The sequence below is a fragment of the Amia ocellicauda genome, chromosome 18 (assembly GCF_036373705.1).
Source record: "Amia ocellicauda isolate fAmiCal2 chromosome 18, fAmiCal2.hap1, whole genome shotgun sequence".
NCBI classification, from domain to species: Eukaryota; Metazoa; Chordata; class Actinopteri; order Amiiformes; family Amiidae; genus Amia; species Amia ocellicauda.
In genome coordinates this window covers 20128641-20151923 of record NC_089867.1, presented here as the reverse complement: position 1 = coordinate 20151923, position 23283 = coordinate 20128641, and the positions used below count along the sequence as shown (strand labels likewise).

At 39.4% G+C, this 23283-nt stretch overlaps 3 protein-coding genes across 3 annotated transcripts; 1 reads left to right on the top strand and 2 right to left on the bottom strand.

The window, feature by feature from the left end:
• Positions 1-5313: 5313 nt before the first annotated feature.
• On the bottom strand, positions 5314-7005 carry LOC136713650 (leucine-rich repeat-containing protein 47-like). Its single transcript, XM_066690798.1, has 2 exons — positions 6785-7005; positions 5314-5573 (listed from the first exon to the last, which is right to left on the bottom strand). Exons 1-2 carry the CDS (start codon positions 6872-6874, stop codon positions 5337-5339), a joined length of 327 nt encoding a protein of 108 aa, XP_066546895.1. The 5' UTR covers positions 6875-7005; the 3' UTR covers positions 5314-5336.
• Positions 7006-8814: 1809 nt separating this feature from the next.
• On the bottom strand, positions 8815-15455 carry LOC136714127 (leucine-rich repeat-containing protein 47-like). The gene is made up of 3 exons (XM_066691439.1): positions 15315-15455; positions 9201-9455; positions 8815-8943 (listed from the first exon to the last, which is right to left on the bottom strand). Exons 1-3 carry the CDS (start codon positions 15453-15455, stop codon positions 8818-8820), a joined length of 522 nt encoding a protein of 173 aa, XP_066547536.1. The 3' UTR covers positions 8815-8817.
• A 3709-nt stretch (positions 15456-19164) lies between these two features.
• Positions 19165-22690, top strand: smim1 (small integral membrane protein 1). The gene is made up of 3 exons (XM_066690570.1): positions 19165-19237; positions 20563-20691; positions 20944-22690. The coding sequence occupies exons 2-3, from the start codon at positions 20588-20590 to the stop codon at positions 21068-21070; spliced, it is 231 nt and encodes a 76-aa protein (XP_066546667.1). The 5' UTR covers positions 19165-19237; positions 20563-20587; the 3' UTR covers positions 21071-22690.
• Positions 22691-23283: the final 593 nt, after the last annotated feature.

The window sequence follows — 23283 nt, the reverse complement described above, 5'->3', positions numbered from 1 at the left end:
GATAACGGACACGTCATATGATTGATCGTGACGCTACTGCAATACCACTGCAGAGAGTTTCCTTCTCAACGGTTATAATTGCAAATCATTGGATCCTCAAAGAAACAGCCATCCCAAATAAAATATAAAATGTTGCATTTTAATTTGAATAAACAAACAGCTGAGAAACTAAGGAGCATTTTACAATGTCTCTTAAGTTAGAATCAAGCATTGTGTAAATACTCCATGCTCTCGGTTTACTCTTTCTGCCAGTGCTTTATGAATGTATACCAATATTATTTTTTCGTCTCCAGTTTTTGACCAGGTGCTGAATTTTGGTATAAATTGCAAAGCGCAGAACAGAATTAACTTGGTACTGATGTGATCATGCATTGGGTCCAATGTCAGCTGCTTCATTACTCACAAGTATGCTTTACCTGCTATTTAATCAAATTCCATTGTGACAAAGGCGTCCATTTCATTTCTACCTCTTGGTAATATCAGATTAAAAATATGAGATTACTTAATAAACTTTCCATTCTGTAAAGCTGTTCGCTTGGCAGAATCTAGCTACACATTACAATACAATTATGACCTCAGCGTGGCTCTTCACTGCACTGCTGTTTTTATGGAACCTGGAAGTATAATCGTGATTTTCCAATGCTTTGCTCCAAAGCTGTATAATTCATGTATTAGATTTCACATTAATTATATTAATTTTTAAATCTGCACAACCTTTGTATTTTTAATGGTATTCTTTTACTTACCCAAGAGGTATTTAATATTGTAAAATGGATGTGTCTTAGCCAATTCATATTCCATTTGTTTAAAATGTTTTTTTCATTGATTTAAGGAATAAATCAGTTATATATTTAGGCAGTTCTGTGTTTTAATTCAAATAATGTCACTTAAACCAGACATTAATTGGAATGATTTTACATTAACCTTTTAACTCACATTTTCACCATAACCAAACGTGAGCATCTGATGTTTTAAGATTAAATCAAATCTGCTATTTTACATCTTGTATGTTTTAGATTTGTAATTCAGTTCAGGTAGTAAAAAAATACAATTGTAATTGACTGGGACAGATCTGCTTCAGTCTCCTGGTACATGCTTATAAATAAATGATAAGCCAAGCTGAAGTAACTATGTCAGGCAGATAGATGTCAAAACAATATAATAAATAGATGACCTCCTTACATGGCAAACATGCACAATAGAAGGCTTGATTGAATGTGATTATTTCTTAAGCACCTCAAAATAAAGATCTTATGTATATGTTGGAGAAAATTAAGGCTGTTTCTTATTGACTAAGCATTCATGTGTGCAAAGGGAGATTAATAGGTCTTAAGTTCCTTAGTTCTATATATAGGCTATTTACTGTAGCAATGCAAGAACAAAGAGTTGACATCTTAAGTACCTGAAACAGTAACCAGTTGTAACTACTTGATAACTATGTATAAGACAATGGAAATTCATTTGTAGCATTGCATAGTACTTTAAACAGCTTTTATTATAAAAAAGTATCTGGAAATTCCACTTATTTGTAACTCCTTTTGAAATGCTGGTACAGAACAGAACAAAACTGGTATTTTGTTTCCAAATAGACATTGTATATATACAAAACTTTATTCTCATATAATTATTCTCATTAGACATGACTTGTGCATGACACCAACCAACATAATTACACTATCCCTCACATAAGCTTGATTGATAAAGACCATGCTAAATGCTGAAAGGATAAGAGTTTGTCCACTTATCAAATGTTTATTCAATGGGAATCATGTCATTGAAATATGCATGTTCAGTAGGTCAGTATACGAATGCCTGCTTCATTTGATTTTGAGGAAGAAAATAAAATTGAAAAGACGTAGTAAACGATGTCACCACAAAATGCTATAGAAATTAAATATTGTAACAAGTAGGTTTAAATGATAAAACAAAAAAGGATTTTCAGTGAACAAATAAGGGGTAGCTGGGATTCATGATTGAAATGAATGTTGACATTATAATCTCATATTTAGATAATTTAACAAGACAGAGAGTGTGGGTCTGAGGGGAAAGGTACTGGAAACACCTGACCATAATGCCCTGAAAAATGACAGTCCAGGAGATATGCTTCCTGAAATAAGATAACTCGTCCTTCACTCCAGCACATACCAACAGTCAACCGCAAAATCCTGTACGAAACTAGATGTGCTCTGAAGATCAAAAGCAGCCCAGATCATTAATCAGTTTATTGGGTAATCGCAGGAACATAACCAAACATTTGCTAGTGAAGTTTTGCCAAGAACACCTTGTGCATGTTCAGTGAATTATAGTGTTTAAGCAGTATTTACACATGTAGGCTATAGGGTGTTTCATTATATGTGTGCTCTTTATGTATTATGCTGTTCTCCTTAAACTTGTCTTTAAACTTCTGGAAACTATCCTACACTCCAGATCAACCTGGTTCTGATTATAGAACATTTCAAATATGGTCATGCAGCATGGCACCATGTTTTTATTCTCCAGTTACTATTTCAATGCACAAGCCATATTTTATTTAAAGACTAATAAACATTTTAGCTTCGAGTTGCACCATATACAGTAATTCAAAGACTGAAACCTGCATTCAATGCTAATATAAGAGCGAATGAACAGCACTCAGAATAGCAAACCATGAGCTCTATTGGAAACTTTTGATGGTGCTATTTGTGCATTATTGTTTCCCCGCGGACTGAGAAACCTGGTTCAGTCCCCTTCATAGACGATCTTTATGGCAGTGTCCTGCTCCGTCCCGGGGCTGCTCTGCTTCTGTCCCTCACTTGCCGGAGCAAACAAACTGGCATTCACTTTCAGCACCCAGTGCACGATTCTCTGCTTCGTGTAATAATCCCCCTCCGGAGAGAAGTGCGTCTCTTGTTCGCTCTCAGAGCTCTCCTCCTCAGGTACGTCCTGAGATTCACTTTCAATCGCGGAGTCCTCGGAAAATAATGTCTTGCTCGGCTGGGTTTCCGCGCTGCTGGCAGTGGCATTGACCCCGTCTGTCCTTACCCCGCTGTCGGCGGCACTGGAGTGGACCTCGTCTCGCTGCCCTTTCTCTGCCGACCGAGGGAGAGGGGTGGAAAGAGATGCTACCAAGTGCTGCTGGAAAGCGGGCGGTTTGGGCGCACAGGCACTGCGGGACTTTTCGTAATTGAAGCACTCCTTCACTTTAGTGACTGTGAAGGTGTCATAAACGTAGAGCGCTCTCGTTAAAGGAGGTGCATCTCTTTGTCGATATGCGTGGAGACGGTATCTTACTGGCATCGACCATATCAAACCAGAGGAGCTTTTCCAGATCAGCAGGACACACGCACCCGGGAACACAAATGGAAATTGGGCTTCAAGGCATTCAAAACGGAAAACAGGAGACACGTCTTGACACAGAGAGTCATCACAATCTGGAACAAACTCCCCAGTGAAGTGATAGAAGCTGAAAGTTTGGGAACATTTAAAATAAGACTGAATAGGATCCTTGGATGGGTCGAATGGCCTCGTCTTCTTGTTTGTAAACTTTCTTATGTCCTTATGTTCTTATTTTCTTTGTCCAGACTTGCTTTGGACAGCTTGGCTTCCAGCAGGGCTTTGGGCTGCTCCTGTTCCACTGCGGAGACGCGCGTCTTTACTCACAGAAACCCACTTGGGGTCAATCTGGACCCCTTGATCGGAGGCTGAAGGACGGGTTGAGACAGATCTACGGTGCTGTTCCGTCTCACTGCACATTTCTGCACAGTTGTCACCAGCAAAGGACTGGATCTAGTGATGAATTCGGCCGTGTTTGTCTTCTTCCTGGTCTGACGGAAAGTGCCCACTGCAGGGCCGGCCCTGACCAATTTGGTGCCCTAAGCAAGATTTTAGCCGGTTCCCCTTGCATCGCAGCCAATTCAACCACCAATCATTGTGTTCATACACTCACACAGAAACTGCATAGATTTTCTTTATTTTAGAAACAAAAAACAAAACAAAATAAAAAAAGTATTAAAGAAACAAGTGACATAAAACAAATTATAAATACAATATACACCGATCAGCCATAACATTATGACCACCTGCCTAATATTGTGTAGGTCCAAAAACAGCCCTGACCCGTCGAGGCATGGACTCCACTAGACCTCTGAAGGTGTGCTGTGGTATCTCGCACCAAGACGTTAGCAGCAGATCCTTAAAATCCTGTAAGTTGCGAGGTGGGACCTCCATGGATCGGAATTGTTTGTCCAGCACATCCCACAGATGCTTGATTGGATTGAGATCTGGGGAATTTGGAGGCCAAGTCAACTTGTGATTCATCAGACCAGGCCACCTTCTTCCATTGCTCCGTGGTCCAGTTCTGATGCTCCCTTGCCCATTGTAGGCGCTTTCGGCAGTGGACAGGGGTCAGCATGGGCACCCAGACTGGTCTGCGGCTACGCAGCCCCATATGCAACAAACTGCGATGCACTGTGTGTTCTAACACCTTTCTATCAGAACCAGCATTCACTTTTTCAGCAATTTGAGCTACAGTAGCTCGTCTGTTGGATCGGGCCACACGGGCCAGCCTTCGCTCCCCACGCGCATCAATGAGCATTGGCCGCCCATGACCCTGTTCACCGCTTTTCCTTCCTTGTAGCACTTTTGATAGGTACTGACCACTGCAGACCGGGAAAACCCCACAAGAGCTGCAGTTTTGGAGATGCTCTGACCCAGTCGTCTAGCCATCACAATTTGACCCTTGTCAAAGTCGCTCAGATCCTTACGCTGCCCATTTTTCCTGCTTCTAACACATCAACTTTGAGGACAAAATGTTCACTGGCTGCTTAATATATCCCACCCACTGACAGGTGCTATGATAACAAGATTATCAGTGTTATTCACTTCACCTGTCAGTGGTCATGATGTTATACTGACATCAATGCAATCTTAACTTCTGCTATGTCCTGTTCCACAGAGTCTTCATATACTGAACTTGCCTTTTTTGATAGACATATTTGTTTTGTCAGTTAAAATTATATATAACTGTTATAGAAGAAGGCTACAGAGCATGTGACTGTGCCTTCAACAGGACCCAGACATCAGTGATGAGGATTCATTTGGACCTCAACAGAACATTTTGTTGCTTGCTACTAGGATGGAAAAACTACAGCTTTACTCAAACTGTAGAGTAGTGACATATTTCAATTTCATTGGTGGTTCATTTTCTACTGCGGCCCCTACATTCCATGCAACCTCCAGAAACTGACCCTCCATCATCAGACATTGGGAACCCCTGATATAAAGAGACAGTAACAGAGCACAAAAGCACAGGACAATACAAAACAAAAACAAAGGAAGAACATGGTTTATATTTGGAGCTATCGCACAACAGTCAAGTTGCTCATGTCTACTTCGAGATCAGTTTTGGACGGGTAAACTACTTTTAAGTTTCCATCTGCATCCTCAATTCGAACCTGCTGCATGATCAGCTCTGGAGAGGCGTTTTCATTGGCTGTGGGCTCTGAAGCTCGCTCGCAATTGGTGGGTTCCGTCTCCCCATCTGACAGGGTTTCTTCCTTGTGGTCAAAGCTGAATTTGTTCAGCTCTGCCATTTTCTGTGCGGAGAGAACAAAAGGAGGAGATAAGCACATGTGCAAGCAAATGTATACTGACTGGCAGCTTGTCAAGATTGCTTTGTTATCTTAGGATACATTTACCTAATCACGAGTAATATAGGTAACTGGGTTCAAGAGAAAAACAACTATATAATCATTTTAGAAAAGTCTAGTAACAATTATGCCAGTTAAACCATTCCAAACGGTGTCTCTGCAAGTATTGCATTTTTCAAGATGTGTGTGCAAACGTAGTACTGTTCTCAAATATATTAAGCTAACCCCTTACCAACACTAATTAATAAACATTTGACTATTTAAGACACTGATAAGTCAACATTACATTGTTTAAACTAGAAACCCTCCAATCCAGCACATTTTACAAAAATAAGATATGGTTTTGATTGTAACGTTTTCAATAATTAAGGATAACTGAGGCACTAACATGAAATGCATAACTGCTGAAAAAACTTCAGGACTCTAGTTTATTTGTGTGTCACTCTTCATTGCGACAAACATTCCCAGAGTCAAATGGCAAAAATTTAAATTACACTTTCATCAGCATCCAGGTTTTGACCCTTATTATCTTACTACAAGACAGGTTCTTTCAGATCAGTTTTTCAGCAGTCTGTCACCTGATTCTTTCAAGGTATAGCCAATTGTTTGTGTGGATTTACACCGTATTCTTGTTACACTGCAAATCCGCCAGGAAACATTTCGATGGCTGACGTGACTAAGATGTGCCAAATCCCAAGAAGTGAATTATCAAATATAGAATATGGTTCACACTTATGAAACTGATATCAGAATTATGTTGTTGTTTATCTTAAATATAAGCTTCAGACACAAATTAGATGATATAGTATAGATAAGACCTATATTTCCATTCCCAGATTATGAAAACTATTGAATTAGTTTAATTGGTTATAGAGATGTGCAGAAACAATACATTCTTAAATAAATAAGGCTTTGGGCTTAGGGATGTGACAATGTATTACTCAGTAACGTACACCAGCGAGTTCCTATATCATTTCCGATTGTTATGACATGGTTTATTCCACTCACAGCACATGAACAAAGGATGTGGATTTTACCCATCATCAGAGCATCTCAAGGAAAACTGCAGCCCCTCAGCCTAACACTCACACTAGCTCACAGGCAAACACCTCACAGACCTATCATGGTTCATGTATCCCTTGCAAGAGGTTTCTCACCACAATCAAAGCATCCATGGCATCCTTGCATATCTGGAGACTAGTGGGGCTGGTGACCTCCACAAACAGCTCACTGGTGGACTTTCTCATCTGGGTAGAAGGGAGGAGAGAATATAAATGAAATGCAGGGGACAACCTATACAGGTACAGCAACTGTTGATAAATGCACAACCAATACCAAAAAACCTGCTGAAAACGTTGTGAATGAATTATGTTGGCAGCTGTGCAAATCAGACACCAGTGCTGACCTATCTTAATGCAGATACAACTTATTTTTCTCTTTTTTTATTGTTGACTGAATCGTGGGCTCCACTCTGTTCAGCAGCTGGTAAACACCTTCTCAGGTGTCTAATCCCAGCCTTGTATCACATAGACTTTGAAATGGTAGATGTCTGCTGAACACGTGCACTAGACTAGCCAGGAGAAATGATGGGGTGATACCAGGCTTGGTTATCTGTGCAAAACTGCTGTGCAGGGCAGATTTCAATGCATCTGCACCGGATACCACAGAGGTTATGAAGCCATAATATTAGTTTTGGATGTGTTAAGTTGGAATTTATACACTGTGGAGCAATAAAATAATAAAAAAGAGCAACAAAGATAAAGCATGAAAAGATTATTACTGAAACTATGTCCTGTTGAGATATTGCTCTTGTGGTCATGCTGAACTCATAAAAACTCTTAAAAGCCACTTGCAATGTCAGCAATCCCCCAGGTTTGTCCTGTCTACAATCTTTGCAATGTTATCACAAACTTCACAGCTCATTTCCTTCCTAATTTCTCCAACATGAAAAACAAAAAATTACAACCAAATAAATCTAGGAAAAAAATTTTTTTAGATGAGATGATGTGATCCTCTGCATTGACCAAACAGGGGAAGTTTTCTTTCCCATCGACATGATGTAGGTACCTGGGAAGAAACAATCAAGAAATAACTGATATCAATGACAACTGAAGTAGGAGTAATCTTACATGAATATCAATTAAACAAAAAAGAAAAAAAAACAGGATGGAACTTTTCCGCAAATCACGAATAACTTCCAGTACTTAATTGGGTTTACATTGGGCAGCAGAAATCCAGAACACAGACCGAAGTCGGTTACTCACTTGTGAAGCCCAGACACATTTTGGCATTTCTTCTGTTTCCTCTGCTCCTCGGCCTCCAGCTGCAGCTGCCTCACCAGATACGATGCCTTCGTCTCCTTACGGCCCAGTGGAAACGCACATTTCTCACAGTGCAGATTACAGGGACACAATCTGCCAAACACCGCCCTGAAAAATAAAGATTCTCTCTCATTTTTGGGGGTTTTATTTCCTCACATACTCAGGGAACCTTTAAAGAGTGAAACCTTCCAAAGCATGCGACTACTAATACTGTTAAGGAAACAATTAAGAGAAAATAAAGTTGGCTTTTCCTATGAGATAAGATTTATTCCGGTTGCACTGTAATAATGGCCCATAATTGCCCTTTCCTGATACACAATCTCTGCAAACAGCACTGACAAGGGTCCCCTTCACTACTACTGAATTATTTTTACAGCAGTTAAATCAGGAAAGTATATAGCCTATGTATTTGTTCCCTCATGAAACAAAAAATATTTTCATATAGGCCTACATGTATAGAGAAAATCACAAAGCATAGTAGGTATGCATAAGCCTAAACCCAACTTGCCAATGTCAGGGTTCAGAGTCTCATGCCCCTTGTATGTATCTGTATCTCTTGCTGTATCTCAAGTTCAAACTTGATCACTGAACAGAAACCCAGATTAATGATCATTTAGACTGATTTTCAGAGTGATATGTTTTGATGGGTCCGATATAGCACTCATTAAATGTATCACTCAAGAAGTGACCTATTGTTGTCAAATAGGCTTAAAGAGCGTCTCTACTGCTTTTGTCAAAAGGAGACACAGACACAGACACAGACACAGAAAGAAAGGAGTGCATACAAAACTTACTGCGCATGATGTTTATCATGAGATTATAAATCTATGTGTTCTGGTTGTGAAAGAATCAACATTTTGAATTTAGTTCTAAATTACCTGCAGCGTTTTGGGTGGTCTGGCATCGTAGAGCAGGGGTCCCTTAATTAAACTAAGATCGTGGGTGGCAATGGTGGCAGCTGTCCGTTTCTCGCAGATTTCATCGTGGAGTTTGATCTGAAACAATTTCACAATGAGACAAAGAGCAGCGCCAAAACCTGCAGCAGTGTGATTCATATTTTTTCTTCACTTTCCCAATAAGCCTTTCTTTCTTTTAAGATAAAGTTGTGTGTATTACTTTGGAAAAGAAGCTTTTAGAACAGTGTTAGCACAAAAAAAACATTTGTTTTTGTTGGGAGCTGTAGGAATCTAGTCAACATTACATGGCCAATTGGTTGTAGGATGTCTGATGTGCCAGAACTGTACTTAATTACCTGTGCTGTTAGAAACCTTTTCAGCAAATTCCCTGCCTTTAAGTTCATCCCCTTGACAGTGCAGCAGACGATGTATGGGCGCACATCCTTGACCGCTGCGGTGACCTTCACCATCACCACGGTGGGGCTCTCCGAGAGGTGCAGGACCCTCACCACCATCAAATCATCCACCCCCTCGTCCTCCTTTTTGTTCTTCTGCCGCTTGTCATTTTTTTTCTTTTGGTCCTTCTCCTGGCATTCTTCCTTGTCCCTGAACTAATGCTGTTTTGAAGGCAAAGGGTGGTCACACCAAATATGGATTTGATGTAGATTTTTCTTCTGTTCACTCACTTTGCATTTAGTTAATTGATAAATAATCTATTAATATGTCTATTTTTGAAAGCATTCTTACTTTTTCAGCATTTTTTCACACCTGCCTAAGACTTTTGCACAGTACTGTACAATGATCAAGTCACTGGTAGCCTTTCCATTTTTTCTTAAACTTCATCTTCATACTCAAAGGCAATATTTGCATTTACAATGTTTATTAAATGAAGGTGATAGTCTGGAAGTACAATGTCTTGAAACCACAATGGCACCAAACTATACAAATGATGAGCTGCTGACCTTAGTGTGCACAGCACTGTAAATGTACACCCTGCAGAAGTGAAGACAATACGTGAACAGTGCGTAAAGTGCTGTCATGAAGTCTAATTCGGTCTAAACTTCATCTAAGAATTGATTGATCAAGGCTTAGACTAGTTTGAAGGATAGATCTGCAATCAAAATTACATGTAATAATGAACACAGTAAGTTATGAATTGCCTTTCACAGTGATATTAAGGTTCTTCTGCATATATATTTGTACTAGGATTAAGTTATTACACTTCAAAATAATGATCCTGCATATTATTTTTTCAAAGAATGCAAGAAAAGCTTTACCTGGTGGTTTGTTGTCAAGTACTGCATCGCAAACACTAATTTTTTGATGGAAAAAAACAACTGCTTCACATGAGACTGCAACGTATCAGAGCTGTGAACAGAAGTAACAAAAACTCAGAATAACAATTATAGTTAAAATATTAAATTATTTGGGTATCATTAAAATGTTTAGCTTCAAAAGGAGTAAATAAAATGTCTACTTTAGAAGAACGAATATATGTATTTGATACTTAAATTGCATAAAGAAAGCAAACAAAAAAAGAGCATAATAAGGTCACAAGTATGGCCAGTATAACGTATATTAAGATGTGAACAGTGTTTCTTCTCTGTGTTGAAGATACAGATACAGTATTTGGTTGAAGAACTGGGCCCAGATTAAATCAAAAGTTTCCAAATGGTAAAATTCAAACCCAGTATGAATGACTTTCTTAACAACAACAAAAAATACATCATAATGAAAATATATATCAGAAATAAAACGGGAAATCCGAACCTATGGGCTCAAATTAGTGCCATTAAGTATCGAATTCAAAATAAAAAATATTGTAACCAAAAAAAGTTGAGAAAAAATTGATGTTGACATGTATAGAATTGTAAAAAAATTATAATTATATCAAAAGCAAAAAAATTATAATTGAAAGGAAATATCTTTGATTGCGATACTGTGAGCCTCGCTTTCGACGTCAGTTTCTTTGCTTTCATTTTTTTTTTTCGTTTACGAGTTTTGGCGCTGTTTTGGCGTTAGAGTGGAGCTTAGAGGGAGGCGTAGGTCATGGTTCTCCATTGGTCCACTACGTTTGAGTTCTTCCTCACCCGATCAGTGAGCAGGTGAGCTGGTCTGACAGTCACCACTATGCATCTGAGTGGGTGCAACTAAATGGCTTCTGAATTTAATTATAAACAAAGCATGCTTTTAATGAAAGTTATAGACAATCGCTTTCTACATATTACATGTGTTTATTTTATACAGCCTTTATACTCATCTTTAGCAATGGTGCCAGTGATTTTGTAGGTGACTGTGCCTATGTGTATATATACACCGATCAGCCATAACATTATGACCACCTGCCTAATATTGTGTAGGTCCCAAAACAGCCCTGACCCGTCGAGGCTTGGACTCCACTAGACCTCTGAAGGTGTGCTGTGGTATCTGGCACCAAGACGTTGGCAGCAGATCCTTAAAATCCTGTAAGTTGCGAGGTGGGACCTCCATGGATCGGAATTGTTTGTCCAGCACATCCCACAGATGCTCGATTGGATTGAGATCTGGGGAATTTGGAGGCCAAGTCAACACCTTGAACTCGTGATTCATCAGACCAGGCCACCTTCTTCCATTGCTCCATGGTCCAGTTCTGATGCTCACATGCCCAGGCGCTTTCGTCAGTGGACAGGGGTCAGCATGGGCACCCGGACTGGTCTGCGGCTACGCAGCCCCATACGCAACAAACTGCGATGCACTGTGTGTTCTGACACCTTTCTATCAGAACCAGCATTCACTTTTTCAGCAATTTGAGCTACGGTAGATCGTCTGTTGGATCGGACCACACGGGCCAGCCTTCGCTCCCCACGTGCCTCAATGAGCCTTGGCCGCCCATGACCTTGTCGCCGGTTCACCGCTTTTCCTTCCTTGGAGCACTTTTGATAGGTACTGACCACTGCAGACCGGGAACACCCCACAAGAGCTGCAGTTTTGGAGATGCTCTGACCCGGTCGTCTAGCCATCACAATTTGGCCCTTGTCAAAGTCGCTCAGATCCTTACGCTTGACCATTTTTAGCATACTAATACATCAGAGATCTATACTACACTCACCTAAAGGATTATTAGGAACACCATACTAATACTGTGTTTGACCCCCTTTCGCCTTCAGAACTGCCTTAATTCTACGTGGCATTGATTCAACAAGGTGCTGAAAGCATTCTTTAGAAATGTTGGCCCATATTGATAGGATAGCATCTTGCAGTTGATGGAGATTTGTGGGATGCACATCCAGGGCACGAAGCTCCCGTTCCACCACATCCCAAAGATGCTCTATTGGGTTGAGATCTGGTGACTGTGGGGGCCAGTTTAGTACAGTGAACTCATTGTCATGTTCAAGAACCCAATTTGAAATGATTCGACCTTTGTGACATGGTGCTTTATCCTGCTGGAAGTAGCCATCAGAGGATGGGTACATGGTGGTCATAAAGGGATGGACATGGTCAGAAACAATGCTCAGGTAGGCCGTGGCATTTAAACGATGCCCAATTGGCACTAAGGGGCCTAAAGTGTGCCAAGAAAACATCCCCCACACCATTACACCACCACCACCAGCCTGCACAGTGGTAACAAGGCATGATGGATCCATGTTCTCATTCTGTTTATGCCAAATTCTGACTCTACTATCTGAATGTCTCAACAGAAATCGAGACTCATCAGACCAGGCAACATTTTTCCAGTCTTCAACTGTCCAATTTTGGTGAGCTTGTGCAAATTGTAGCCTCTTTTTCCTATTTGTAGTGGAGATGAGTGGTACCCGGTGGGGTCTTCTGCTGTTGTAGCCCATCCGCCTCAAGGTTGTACGTGTTGTGGCTTCACAAATGCTTTGCTGCATACCTCGGTTGTAACGAGTGCTTATTTCAGTCAAAGTTGCTCTTCTATCAGCTTGAATCAGTCGGCCCATTCTCCTCTGACCTCTAGCATCAACAAGGCATTTTCGCCCACAGGACTGCCGCATACTGGATGTTTTTCCCTTTTCACACCATTCTTTGTAAACCCTAGAAATGGTTGTGCGTGAAAATCCCAGTAACTGAGCAGATTGTGAAATACTCAGACCGGCCCGTCTGGCACCAACAACCATGCCACGCTCAAAATTGCTTAAATCACCTTTCTTTCCCATTCAGACATTCAGTTTGGAGTTCAGGAGATTGTCTTGACCAGGACCACACCCCTAAATGCATTGAAGCAACTGCCATGTGATTGGTTGGTTAGATAATTGCATTAATGAGAAATTGAACAGGTGTTCCTAATAATCCTTTAGGTGAGTGTATATCAGTATGTTTAGAATCCACCTTGACTAAATGTCTGTCGCGGCATGATGACGCAGTTTATTATGTAATTCAGCTGGCGACCCTGAGGGTTTCACAAAGGTCGCATTCTTGTAGCAGATTTATTTCTGAAATAAAAGTTGTTTTAAGTTTTAATTATAACAGTAAAACATTATAACTTCAACATCACTTGAAAACATTAGATACAGAGTGTGAAGACTGTCCATAAGGCACATACATACTCAACACATGACATAGACTGCACAATATAGAGAGTATATAGTGAGGTATTTTTGTGTTATTTTATAGTTTGAGTCATCATGATTCAGGCCTATGTGTATGTCGTTACCTCGGTGTTTAAAGCTTTTGTTTAATTTCTCTATATATTTTAATTGTATTATAACATGATGAACATAATTGTCTTACATTTTATATTCATCTCTGAAATATTGTTCTCTGAATAATTTCACATCATCAAGCACTTACCCTTGTTTATCACATGTATTATTGGAGAGCATTGCCACACTTGGCCGTTGCTCGTTAACCATGTGTCATAAATATAAAAATGTTAGCTACTGCATTTTATTTTTCCAGTTGTAATTTTCCTGATGAAGAGAAGATAAGGGATAGGAACTCAACAGAAGATATTGTTGGTGAGAAATGGCAACATTTCCAAAAGGGAGAATTCTTTATTATACCTTCACTCTTCTTTTTGCTGTTCTTCAGTGGATAGAAGCACTGGTGTAAATGCACAGGTGAGTCAGGATTTTAGGACTATGACCTCTGGCATATGGCCTCTGTGTAGAAGCCCCGCTGTCCTCAGTAGTCCTTACAGAGAGGTAAACAGTCCTATCATGGAAAACAGAGTTCACTCCTCTGAGCGGGAGTGTGTGGGTGGAGGAACAGTGCAGGTCCCTCTGATTATTCTGGGTTACTTTCCTTCATAATGATGGTGAAATTAAAGACTGTAATGGTCAACAGCTCAGTATGAAGGGGAGAGCATTATTAGTGGTTGTCAATTATTTGTGTTGGTGCAAGGATGAGATTCACAACTGGAGTGGGGTTTTATACGATTAAAATAATATACTGCTACCCAGTGGTAATCAAAGCAACTACCAGAAGCTACAAACATTCAGGTTTCACAACAGTACCATTTATGCAGAGTCAAGAATTTAAACCCCTGTTGTTCTGTTTGATTCTTACTAGTAGGCACAATATATGGGTTAGGTCAAGAAAGAGAAAGAATAATTAGAAAGTAGACTCCTAGTCTTTTTGAACATTGAAGAGTCATAGAAATCCAAAGAGAGAGAGGTTTAAAATCAAAGGCTTTTTATAACAAGCAGCTGCAAGGAAGAGGTTCAAGAGGCAATCTCAAGAACAGTCTTAGATAAGTTACAAACTACAGTTTCTGCCGGACAATTCATTAGGAAAACTTAAAGCATATGTAATGTTTAATATAAGGGGGGTTTGTATGATGTATCAAGCCCAAATTGCTGGAGAAAACTAGTTCTTATCAGACTCTGTTCCTCTGGGTATCAGGGTTGCACCATGGCACAGTACCGTAGCACAGCAAGGCTGCCAGACAGTGACCTAGTTTCCACAGACACACAGTGAAAGAAATGCAGTTCATCAGTCCCTCCTGTCAGTACAGCAAAAGAAATGAGCAAAAACCGAGAACTCCCCCCACTTCCTTGTATCATCCATCTCTATCCCTGTAGCCATAGGGTGTATATCAGTAAGACTATGTGTACACAGTTACCTGATATGGTTGACAAAATGTAAGCAGGTGCTTGATTGGTGGTGATTAAAGGCCAGCACATAATAATGGAAAGTTTGTGTTTAAGGGTTATAATAGGGTGTGGTCATATCTGTATTTCTGACAGTCTGGTAGAACTGTCCAGATACTTGGTGCACAGAAAATACATTGGAAATAACATTGACAGAAAGCAGAAACTCTAGAAGAGAGTGCCCCAACTAATTGGAGGGATTTGACCTGTGCAGATCCCAGCTGCACCTAGGATTGGCCATGCTATATTTCCACCGAAGTTATGAGCAAGGAATCAGGAAGAGTCTGTAATGCATCAAAATGCAGTCCATGTGCCAGGGCAACAGATGCAATGCAATGTTCATTGCTAATGGCCCATGCCATTAAGGTGCCATCACCAGACCATGTAGGATGCACCCGGGTCTCCCCTGAGCAGGGTGTCATGCACCGGAAGACACACGGTCTGCATTTTGTAGGGCACATCAGTGGGTCGAACCTGTATGCGGGCAATGAAGTCCAGAAGCACCATATGTGTAGTAGACATCGGTTTAGCATCCTTGGCATCCTGTGGATAAAGCGCAGTGATGATGGAAGACAGAGACAGAGATGATGGGAGAGAGGAACATGAACAAGCCACGAAACACAGTTCAGTGCAACAGGCAGCGGTTGTCATTTATAGAGAGCCTTTATGATGACATGTAGCTAGGAGTTCGAAAGCAATACACAGCCAGTGTGTACTGCTCCTGTGGGTTTAAATCTAAAGCATTGGAAAGGTTTGGGAGAAAAATGTTAAATCAGTGGAATGGAAACACAATGAAGCATCAGCAGAGATAAAGAGAGGAGGTCCCATACAAATATTCACATCATATTAGCCATAATCAAGAGGCCTCACACACCCAGTGAAGTGTTATTGAGGAAGCCCTCCAACAGACCCTCCCAACAGAGGCCATAGGGCAGTCCCTCCAAACACGTAATTTATTAGAGCATTCAATAACATCATAGTTGCAGAATAAGAACTTGAGAGCGGAGTGCTACGTTTCTATGCTAATGCAACCGTCAAATCCTAATTCGGTTTCCAAAATACTAAGAAGAAATCAATTGGGTTTGTTCGGTCGATCAAAGCAAGTTGTCTCAAGAAATGAAAACATCAGTAAATAAATTTAAAACATGGCAGACTGGAAAGTCCTGAAGGACACAAAGCCTAAATCAGCAGAGTACCCCGTGTACAAAAAACAAAAAACAAAACCCAAACAACTTGGACAGGGAGATAGAGGAAGGAAGGGGAAGAAAGGCAGATATTACTGCCCGAGCAGTATGAAAAAGACATAACATACACAGAGCCTACTCAAACACCTAGTAACATTTCAAACAATAATTCACAAACAAATCTAAACCCCTACTAAAATAGAGATCTCTCTTACAGGAGGAGCATGGCCTTGGAGATAATCTCTTTCACCACTTCAGCAGGGAACCAGGAGCAGGCAGCTACAGAATAAGTAAAATGTGCGCATGTAAACCATGAAGTGTGGTTTTCAAATGCTTGTCCTGAACAGAAACACATCCCTATATTGATTATCAGTATAAATGTGAAAGCAACTGCTACACACATTTATAAATTCATGCAACAGTCATACTAAATTCTTATAATTCAATAGTTTTTCATAAATGTTTGACTCTATACAGTTATACATGCCAGCTAATATTTGACTATCAGCTACTAACTAGGGGTGCCAGTGCTCCAGGTTTGCAGCCACACAACAGTGCCAACTAGGAAGTGGTCATTAGTTATACATTTTCCAATATGATAAAGAAATCAATCTTTATTGTAGATAACGTCAACAAAAATATTTTCAGGATTTGTACCAGGGAGGACAGGAGTCTAGGTCCACTTGTGGTCAAAGACTAAACAGGTTGTTACTGGAAATCAGGCAAACCCTAACAAGAGGGAACACTGGAACCCGGGTGTGACACCGTCTGCCACCAGAGGTCATCACCCAAGTTTTAAATCAGTCACTCTACATTCCTTTACACTCCATGCACTTGCTCTTGACTCTCTGCTCTCATTTCTCACTCCTCAGCCACAGTTACCCGTTTGACTATTTAAACCCCCAGTCACTTCCTTATACACTGTCTTGTATTCCCTTGGTTTAATTTCAAAGCACTACTTTTTGTCTTCCTGGGACTGATCTTTGTCTCTATGACCACTGTCTCCTGGATGTTCTGAATGGTCATTTGTCCTGTGATTGACCTACTACCGGCCCTCACCTGGAACACTGGAACACTGGAACACTGGAACACTGGAACACTGGAACACTGGAACACTGGAACACTGGAACACTGGAACACTGGAACACTGGAACACTGGAACACTGGAACACTGGAACACTGGAACACTGGAACACTGGAACACTGGAACACTGGAACACTGGAACACTGGAACACTGGAACACTGGAACACTGGAACACTGGAACACTGGAACACTTCTCAATAAAGCAAACAATACTTCACATTGAGTGAATGCAACAAAGGAGTATATATACAAGGGATCATGAGAAAAGGAACTGGAGACAGGTGGAAATGAATCAAGGATGATGATTGAATGATTAACTAGAAACTGATCTGGGTCTCAGGTGACCTCTGGTGGTGAAGCAGGGAATAAGTCACACAAAACATCTGGTTGTTCCCCCTTTACCTCTCTTCATACATTTATTTTTCTAGTGCATAAACCAAATAAAAAATCTGACTTATCTGTGAATCACAAATTATAAACCTGTGTGTAAATAAATAAAAAAACACTATGGTACACGTTTCTAATGTGGGCAAAGGTTGGTTGCTTATGGTTTGGAGTCTCTTTCTTAAGGCTACAACATATAATTTGCCATAAGACAGTGATACAGTTCATGACAAGATAAGCGTGTACTGTTTTGGTTTGGGTCACACCTTTTCTTTAAGTAGTATGAGATTGGACTGCCATCTCCTGGTTATAGTGGAACTGTGCACAAACGTTTTCTCCCCCCTCATCTCCTCCCTTGATTCTCTGCCCTCTCAGGTCTCGTCTTGCCCCCTTATAGTATTTTATACCAATTGTATCACTGCACTTTGCAACATTTTGAGTTGTTTCTTATGTCAACTGTAATTTGCCCTAAATGAAGGCATCTGCTCAGAATATTATAATTATTATTGATATAAAGACAAGGTATTTATTTAAAACCACATGTGCACACACACACACACACTCACTCACTCAGACACCTGCTGGGAGTGTATGAGGGACAGCCCTAAGAGCCCCAAACTAAAATACACTAAAATATAAAGGGCGATTAAATCAATACAAAACACTCTACATGAAATAAACCATGCAAAGACAAAATCAATCTCACAAAATACATCTTGCATCACCATTTCTCTGTGCCAAGTCCACACGCAGAAACCAGGAGCTGCCCACACACACCTTCCACAGCCCAGCACAATCATCCTCCCATTACACAGACTAATCACTTTCCATAAACAGTCTTTCCACTTATGTATTTGATACCGATTTTCTTTATTTGGATTTCTCAATTGAATTAAAAATGGTAGTATAGTAGCTCTTCTAGTCTGGAGAATGTGATGGTTTGATTTAAAGCACCGGTAGGGGGCAGCAGCCTCTATGGGGAGTTCAGTGCAGTCGCTAGTATTGTACACACCTGGAGACTCGACTATCTCAAGTTCTCGGTTGGTTTTCGACTTGATGGGAAGATCTAATCAGTTCATTAGGTTTTGTATTTCAGACGGCTGATATTGATCGTTTGCACTCGATTAACTTCACAGAGTATCATTTTGTAAGTATTTTCAGTTTATTTCCAAGTCATTGTTGTTATATACGCTGTGCTATTTGAAATGTTGCAATAGTGTGTCGACAGTTGTGCTCTTTTATTAATTTAAAATCCCTGTAAACACTCTCCAGTAAACGTGTTCAAACGGACAATCGTTTCTCAGATGAACAAGTAACATATATCATACATGGTTTGTTTTCTTAAAACTGTCTTAGCAAACCAAGATATTTCAGAACAGGAGCAATGATATGATTGTGATAGGGATGCACATGATGGTATTAATGTTTGATGATTTAGTTTCACATGCAGTGTCTCTCCTGTGTGCAGTGCAAGTAATTGTATAAGACAGGTCACTTTCTGCCTCTCGTAAAGTAAAATCACACCTCCAACAATGGCTCCTTGTGTAAAGTCCGCTTCTAATTATCCATGAAGTGGCAAAGGTCAACATAAAGAGACTGCTGTGAAGTCGTTTTCTGCAGCTGCTGCATTGGACTTCTTGTTCAAATTCTGGTAACATGTGTGAACCTGATCATAAACACAATGATAGCAGTAACATACTGAGTCCATTACTGGTAACTTTTCTGAGCTGTGTCTGTTTTTCTGTTGAAGCTTTTAAGCATGAAGCATGTCTAAGGCTGTGTGTTGGCTGTGTGGATTGAGAAGTTGCTGTCCTGCATTGATTTTGTTCTTCTGTGCTACTTCTGTCAGTTCTGCAAAGGGTTCTGTTATTTTCATTAGTCCTTTGATGTTATATGAGTGAAGGAGTAAGCGTTTCTGAAATTCCTGTTTCAATAAAGTTTTCAGCTAATAATATTATTAATGATAATTGAAAGTATATGAAGATACTTTGAATTTGTCAGTACTTTTTGCACAATACATTATTGAGTAGCCTACACTACACTGTACAACAATAAACATGTTAGTTATTTTATTCGTTTTATTTAAAAACCTCTATGATGAATTATTTGTACTGTGGATTTCATATCCCTATATAAATAATACAAGTAAGATAAACCGATTTACTTAATAAAGGAGGACCATGAAGGCTTGTATGATTTAAACCACATAGGTAAAATAATTACCAACCTAATGTATTTTTAATTTTCTTTGTGTAGTTGATATTATTGATCAAATAACTCGACAGGGGCTGAAATTCTTGGCAGACTCATAATTAAAACAAAAACGTAACAATAGAAGCCAAATATAATGAGTAAAAGATTAAATATCAGAAACCAACAGGGACTATGTGGAATGAATAATTGACATCTACAGACAGGAGGGGATTGTTTAATAAGATCCTGACTACATCTTTCATGTTTGTGTTCTAACAGAAACCCGCTGAAGTCCAGCTTACATACGACTAACAGACTCCCTATCTTGGGTTGCTCTTGGAAACGTCACGGGCAAATAGTGTCTTATACAGTGTCCTATGTTAAATGAAGTTTGACTGAGAGTTTGAATGGTCTCCGCACAGGATGTTGTACTTAGAAGAGCATTACCTACAGTGACTGCATGTGTCATTTCTCAAATATCTGCCAAAGTCACCAATAATTTAAGCAGTCAAATATAAAGGTATGTCTGTGTGCCTATTTGCTGTCAGACTTACTGTCAGGCTGTATCATATCTGTCTGTCAGTCTGTCTGCCTCCTCTCTTTATGATGGAGAAATGCCAATGCATTACATTTAATAAAATGCCTTTACACACATAATAATAATCTTCAGCATCATCCCTTTGAAGGGCAGTTCTTCTATCCAACTTTCAAACGTTATTGATATGGGAAATGTAAGATTAACAGGACACTGGGCGTGATGTTTTGTGCGTGTCCTCCGTGCAGCTGTGTGACACTGGACACCACAGGAATGGAGCCCCAGGAGACTGGTGTGCAGTACAGCCGCTGGAACGAGAGATGTCCGGATGAAATCAACATGAACATGTCTGCCTCTGGGATGTCTAGAATAATGGGGTGAGATAGTCTGAAAACCTATAATTCGTTACAGGTCAGTCTAAGCCCTGTTATGGATGGTGACGTTCCTTTGGGTCTAAGCAAGAGGCAATTAAGTGATTTGTGTGGGATTTGATATTGGTAGGTGTTATGAAAGATTCCATGTCATCTGTAATCAACAGGTTACTCTCAGGGCTGGTAATTGGGGGGTATTTTCTGAATGAGGGCAGTACTGATACTTAACATGACTGAAAACTGTTTTGCTTTGGCCAGGATCTACAACAGATTGTGTACAGGGAACCTGGGGATCGCCTTAAAAGTGTCCGGCTGCCTTGTCGTCCTCATCGTCATTTACCTCATTGGATATGTCACTGGCTACTATGTACACAAATGCAAATAGAAAATGTAAAACTGTTTATTTTAAAATTATAATATCTTCAAATTATTGATTTGATTTCAGATCCAAAAGCTGCAGACATAAATTGCTTTATTAACATCCTCACAGATGTTTAAATCCTTAATCTCTGAAAAGCCATTTCTCAAAACAATGTAAATGTTTTAAAGTGTATGTGTTCCGCACTTCCTTGCCAACTGTTCTTGGGTATACAATCTCTGTTTCAATGCTGATGTATATTTTGTGTGTTTTGATCTGGACCATTCCCAGAATACATTCCTCGGTAAAAAAAAAAAAAACCCGTTATCTTCAGCTGCTCAGTGAATAGAGGTTTCTCTGTGGAATGCAGGAGTGTTGACCGTAGCAGATAACGGACACGTCATATGATTGATCGTGACGCTACTGCAATACCACTGCAGAGAGTTTCCTTCTCAACGGTTATAATTGCAAATCATTGGATCCTCAAAGAAACAGCCATCCCAAATAAAATATAAAATGTTGCATTTTAATTTGAATAAACAAACAGCTGAGAAACTAAGGAGCATTTTACAATGTCTCTTAAGTTAGAATCAAGCATTGTGTAAATACTCCATGCTCTCGGTTTACTCTTTCTGCCAGTGCTTTATGAATGTATACCAATATTATTTTTTCGTCTCCAGTTTTTGACCAGGTGCTGAATTTTGGTATAAATTGCAAAGCGCAGAACAGAATTAACTTGGTACTGATGTGATCATGCATTGGGTCCAATGTCAGCTGCTTCATTACTCACAAGTATGCTTTACCTGCTATTTAATCAAATTCCATTGTGACAAAGGCGTCCATTTCATTTCTACCTCTTGGTAATATCAGATTAAAAATATGAGATTACTTAATAAACTTTCCATTCTGTAAAGCTGTTCGCTTGGCAGAATCTAGCTACACATTACAATACAATTATGACCTCAGCGTGGCTCTTCACTGCACTGCTGTTTTTATGGAACCTGGAAGTATAATCGTGATTATCCAATGCTTTGCTCCAAAGCTGTATAATTCATGTATTAGATTTCACATTAATTATATTAATTTTTAAATCTGCACAACCTTTGTATTTTTAATGGTATTCTTTTACTTACCCAAGAGGTATTTAATATTGTAAAATGGATGTGTCTTAGCCAATTCATATTCCATTTGTTTAAAATGTTTTTTTCATTGATTTAAGGAATAAATCAGTTATATATTTAGGCAGTTCTGTGTTTTAATTCAAATAATGTCACTTAAACCAGACATTAATTGGAATGATTTTACATTAACCTTTTAACTCACATTTTCACCATAACCAAACGTGAGCATCTGATGTTTTAAGATTAAATCAAATCTGCTATTTTACATCTTGTATGTTTTAGATTTGTAATTCAGTTCAGGTAGTAAAAAAATACAATTGTAATTGACTGGGACAGATCTGCTTCAGTCTCCTGGTACATGCTTATAAATAAATGATAAGCCAAGCTGAAGTAACTATGTCAGGCAGATAGATGTCAAAACAATATAATAAATAGATGACCTCCTTACATGGCAAACATGCACAATAGAAGGCTTGATTGAATGTGATTATTTCTTAAGCACCTCAAAATAAAGATCTTATGTATATGTTGGAGAAAATTAAGGCTGTTTCTTATTGACTAAGCATTCATGTGTGCAAAGGGAGATTAATAGGTCTTAAGTTCCTTAGTTCTATATATAGGCTATTTACTGTAGCAATGCAAGAACAAAGAGTTGACATCTTAAGTACCTGAAACAGTAACCAGTTGTAACTACTTGATAACTATGTATAAGACAATGGAAATTCATTTGTAGCATTGCATAGTACTTTAAACAGCTTTTATTATAAAAAAGTATCTGGAAATTCCACTTATTTGTAACTCCTTTTGAAATGCTGGTACAGAACAGAACAAAACTGGTATTTTGTTTCCAAATAGACATTGTATATATACAAAACTTTATTCTCATATAATTATTCTCATTAGACATGACTTGTGCATGACACCAACCAACATAATTACACTATCCCTCACATAAGCTTGATTGATAAAGACCATGCTAAATGCTGAAAGGATAAGAGTTTGTCCACTTATCAAATGTTTATTCAATGGGAATCATGTCATTGAAATATGCATGTTCAGTAGGTCAGTATACGAATGCCTGCTTCATTTGATTTTGAGGAAGAAAATAAAATTGAAAAG